Raw genomic sequence first — 4497 nt, 5'->3', positions numbered from 1 at the left:
TGTGTGGGGGGGGGGGGGGGGGGGGAGGCATAAAACGACAGTGAAGTCGATATAACTCAGAATTTCAAATAACTGCATATATATAAAATACACATATGAAATGATGCGTTTAGAATATACGAAAACGTTTGCATATTATGAAAGTCATAAGAGTGTAATCCGGTTTGCATGCAAAAATTTGATAATTGCCTCAATTCGAGAAGCAATTAGATGTATATTCAGAAAAATATTGTAACAATTATGTTGCAATTTTTTTTAATTCAACTGTATTTGAAGTGAATCAAACAAAATGGTCGCTGCTGTATATCAGTCGTCGTCTAGAATAATTCATTCCCTGTATTTCAATTTTATTGTAATACTATAGAAGAGAAACTGATCGACTTTTTGCTTACACTGTCATACTATTCTAAGGAAAATGAATATTGTAATAAATATGGTACATTCAGAAATGCGTGGTCAATGTATAGTTTTGCTATCGTAGCCTGTTTGGGTTAATGTTGTCCGAAAGTATTTGCGTCCTGTGGCCGGAATTTGTCGTAACATTTCGGATTTTTTCTCGCAGTATCGTCGAGAACTTTCGAGAGAAAAGCAAGAAAAAATTTCACAAATGACCGCTACCATTACAAACAAAATGTGCTTTCTTGGTGCGATGATGATTACTTGTTGACCACAGCTTTCCATGTGAACGTAAGCTAAAACAAGATCAAACAATATTTAAGTTGGGTATCCAAGAGGAATAAATGTTCTCACAATACTATTTATACGCTTGTACAACCCATCTTATTCTAACAACGATTTCAATAATATTGAGATGCTGTTGGAATATTTCTCAATATAGATTTTTATTAGATTTATTCGTTCATAAATTTAATGATAATATTTCGATAATTCACTTTGTTCCTTTATACTTCATATTCAGTAAATTTAGCTAGAGTTCATTACACTACATGGGGACAAACGAAGAAGACGTAAAAATACAACAGTAATTCCAGGTCGGGAATGTCGTCTCTGTGCTCCGTGAAAGAAAATTTTAATTCAGTACGAAATACAGATTCAGCTTGCAGTGATTCAGAGACTGAGACAACTGAAGAACAAACCAACGTTGGAAATCCCTCTCCGCCGAAAGAGAACAAAACCGATTCTGCAATCAGTTGTATATCGAAACAAACTTATTCGAGTTTAGGAGGATTTGACAGACCAGTAAAGTTCCCGTTTCTATCGCCTGTACGCGACTTCCACCCGTCTACGTTTTTTGCAGCCAGGCCTACTCGCGAACCCCAAATGGCAGCTGGAGCAACATTACCTGGATTGCCAGGAGCCTGGCCAGCTATATTTGGGCGCAATGCAGCACATGGAATCAACGATATTTCTGCTAGAAATTTCATTCCGACAAACGGATTTAGAAATGCTATTTCGCCATCAGAAACTATCAATCCCAGCTTATTGGAATTTACGACCTCGTTGTATGCTTCATATGGTGAAGCTATGCGAGAACTAATAGAACGAAGTAAAATGCCTTTGACTGATGCCGTTGCTGCCAGAGCGGCAGCCGCCGCTGCCGCCGCTTCGTTACATTTTGGCAATCCTTTCCAGCGCTTTGCTGTTGCCAAATATCCAGGCTCGATGAATTTAATCGAATCCCGCGGGACGGGATTGCACCCTGTTCGGCATCGACCACCAGTACCTCTCGAAATATTTTCTGGGTTTTTTGACCCAAATATGCTATTTAATAGTTCCGCACGCTTACCAAGTAATTTTCAACTTCCGCAACAGCTTTTGAGTCCAGTAGAAGCATCTCGCAAAGAGTCACCGGACAGCGACCCAAACCCAAGCCTTGCAGATAAACTGAAAAATGGTGGCAGTCGGAATAAAATGGAATCTTCCCCTACCCGCAATGAGTGCTTTTCGTCTGTTCCACAAAATATCTTTACGAAACCCATTCACTCGGAGGTTTATTCAAACTCACCTCCAGTACAGTCGTCTGGACTTCTACCTTTCGGAATTCCTCCAAATCCAGTTAATTTTTTCAATTTACCATCCTTGCTTCGATCTCAACCATCAAATTTTTTTCATCAACAAACGGACGCAAACAGGAAGGCTGAATTTCGCTCTCCGAGCGTATTATTGGGGAAAAGACGTGAACAATTCACCAGGCCAAGAGGGAGTGCAAGACCCAAAAAACGGTATATTTGCAAATATTGCGGAAGAGAATTTACAAAATCATATAATTTGTTGATCCACGAACGAACACATACGGATGAAAGGCCCTATAGTTGTGAAATTTGTAACAAAGCTTTTAGAAGACAAGATCACTTGAGGGATCACAGGTAGCGTTTTTGAGTTGTTTTCTTTGATTTACTCCAAAAGATGAAATAAAAATCTTGAAATCTGCAAACACATTTTCGGAATCAAAGTTTGATATAATAAAATATACAAATTGATGAAATATCCGAATGTTAATATATTAAATCGAGTTAAATCATAAAGACATTTTGGTGAACCAATGTTGATGAAATTCTTCCTTTAATTCGGTCAACTCTTCCTTAATAGTAACTTAATTGCACGTATTTTCTTATTTTTTGTCAGAGAAACATACGACAAAAAAACAAAAACGAATCTCATCGTCACTTATAAAAAAAACAGCACGTACCGCCATTTTACTTTTGTACACTGCGTTGTTTATTCAGTGATAATTTTACCTCTTTTTACGTCGTTTCAGATATATTCATAGCAAAGAAAAACCATTTCGATGTGAACAGTGCGGAAAAGGATTTTGTCAGTCAAGAACTTTGGCGGTTCATAAAACATTACATTTAAAGGTAAATTCATAAGCATGAAAGAATTATACGAAAATAAAATAAAAATAATAAGTCACATTAGCAATCTCTACAATCTACAAAATCTTGCCATCCATAGATTCTGAATGTGCTATCGTCTAGAGATATTAATTAATTAAGCGAATATATCCGCATTTTTGTAACTGTTCTCAAAATAACAATACTGATTCGATTTGGAAATCATCAAATTCGCCATGTTTTTGTGCAAATAGGTTATATGATTTTGGACAGTTTTTTCACTAATATATATCATATAATATATACTAATATAATCACCTGTTCCAGGAATCACCATACAGATGCTCAACATGTGGTCGCACATTTAATCAACGAAGTAATTTGAAGACTCATCTGCTAACTCACACCCCGATCAAGCCTTATGAATGCAACAGATGTAGGTAAGTTATGGTTTTATTTTAATAAATAAATGTAGTCAATCATCAATGTCTCTTTAACGGATATTTCTTTCTTATGTTCTAATGTTCAGTGGTTAAAAACACGTGCATTAAAATTAAAATCTCTTTGAAATTACTGTTTCGCAACCCCATTTGTAGATACTTTTTATAGTTGCATAAACACATTTCGCAATTTCATAACTTCATTAATCTTGTCAATATATACCGTATATATGCTTTATTAATCGTAAACAAAAACAGTAAAATGACTAATATCTGCCGGAAAGCTAGCATCGGTGAAACTCATACAATGAAAGTTAAACTAAACTTTATCTGTTTATTCAACAGAAAAGTGTTCAGGAGAAACTGCGATTTAAAACGCCACACTTCGACGCATTGCGATAGTTTAGTGTCGGGAGTGGGTGGCACAGTGGGAATTCATTCCACCCAGTATCCAGAATATGAAGTTCCAAACGACGATATCATGCCCGAGGGACAAAAAAGTGAAACACCAAAATCAAACGCTTCATCAGAAGATCAAGACTCGGGAGAGAAAAAATTGCAGAATTGTGACGAACAATGCTCTTCGAGTCAGACATATCTCACGGCGGAAAAGAACTTCTCGCCTTCTCTGAAAACACTACTGGTTGGAACCAATCCAACAATGTAATGGTAACAACAATCAGATTTCCATGGCCTTCAATTCGTAACGTCAAAAATAAAAACTTATTGAAACATTCAGAGCAATAATTATCATTGAATGTTAGCTATAGCAGTTTACGATATAGGTATTACGACCGAATATTATAATTGTTCCATTTATATTTTATTCAAGCAAATTAGACATATGTAATCATTAAAATGTTGCATTGTTTTTGCCATGAGAAAAGAATTATTATTTTTAAAATGAATTTATTACCTAGAAAATATTACATTGGAATAATATTGACAAGGCACGCAACTAAATGCCATTAATATTTTCTTTAAGCGAGTTGGAAATAGGGAATCACTATAATGGTGGAAAATGTAAGAGAAATCTTATTGTTTTTTGTGTGATTCAATATTTATTCTTTTAGATAAAATATTTAAATTCCATTGAAATAATTTGAACCTGACATACGACTGCATGGTTTTCATTTTTGTTTCGTTGGTTGGTGCGTTTTTACAATTTATTTCTTTAGTTCAATGTTTGCACGAGACTCTATTTGTCAGCACTGTTTATTGCAGCACAAATCTTTTGTACATTTTAATTTAAAGACGCAAAG

General features: G+C 35.4%; 1 protein-coding gene across 2 annotated transcripts; it reads left to right on the top strand.

The window, feature by feature from the left end:
- The first annotated feature begins 924 nt into the window (after positions 1-924).
- On the top strand, positions 925-4497 carry LOC120331710 (uncharacterized). Of its 2 annotated transcripts, none has more exons than XM_039398846.2 (4): positions 925-2327; positions 2720-2819; positions 3123-3235; positions 3581-4497. In XM_039398846.2, exons 1-4 carry the CDS (start codon positions 1000-1002, stop codon positions 3900-3902), a joined length of 1863 nt encoding a protein of 620 aa, XP_039254780.2. In that variant the 5' UTR covers positions 925-999; the 3' UTR covers positions 3903-4497. The 2 variants fall into 2 exon arrangements, with proteins under 2 accessions (XP_039254780.2, XP_077970002.1); XM_078113876.1 differs by having other exon boundaries at positions 3123-3231; positions 3581-3706.

This window comes from Styela clava, chromosome 6, assembly GCF_964204865.1.
Source record: "Styela clava chromosome 6, kaStyClav1.hap1.2, whole genome shotgun sequence".
In the NCBI taxonomy this organism is placed as follows: Eukaryota; Metazoa; Chordata; class Ascidiacea; order Stolidobranchia; family Styelidae; genus Styela; species Styela clava.
Note: the sequence above shows the minus strand (reverse complement) of the source record. Positions and strands in the feature narration are given on the sequence as shown.

Bases quoted from the DNA above. Each gene is read 5' to 3' on its own strand.
- LOC120331710 (XM_039398846.2), top strand. From the start codon at position 1,000: ATGTCGTCTCTGTGCTCCGTGAAAGAAAATTTTAATTCAGTACGAAAT. The intron at 2,328-2,719 runs GTAGCGTTTTTG...ACGTCGTTTCAG, and splicing joins GATCACTTGAGGGATCACAG to ATATATTCATAGCAAAGAAA. The intron at 3,236-3,580 runs GTAAGTTATGGT...TTTATTCAACAG, and splicing joins TATGAATGCAACAGATGTAG to AAAAGTGTTCAGGAGAAACT.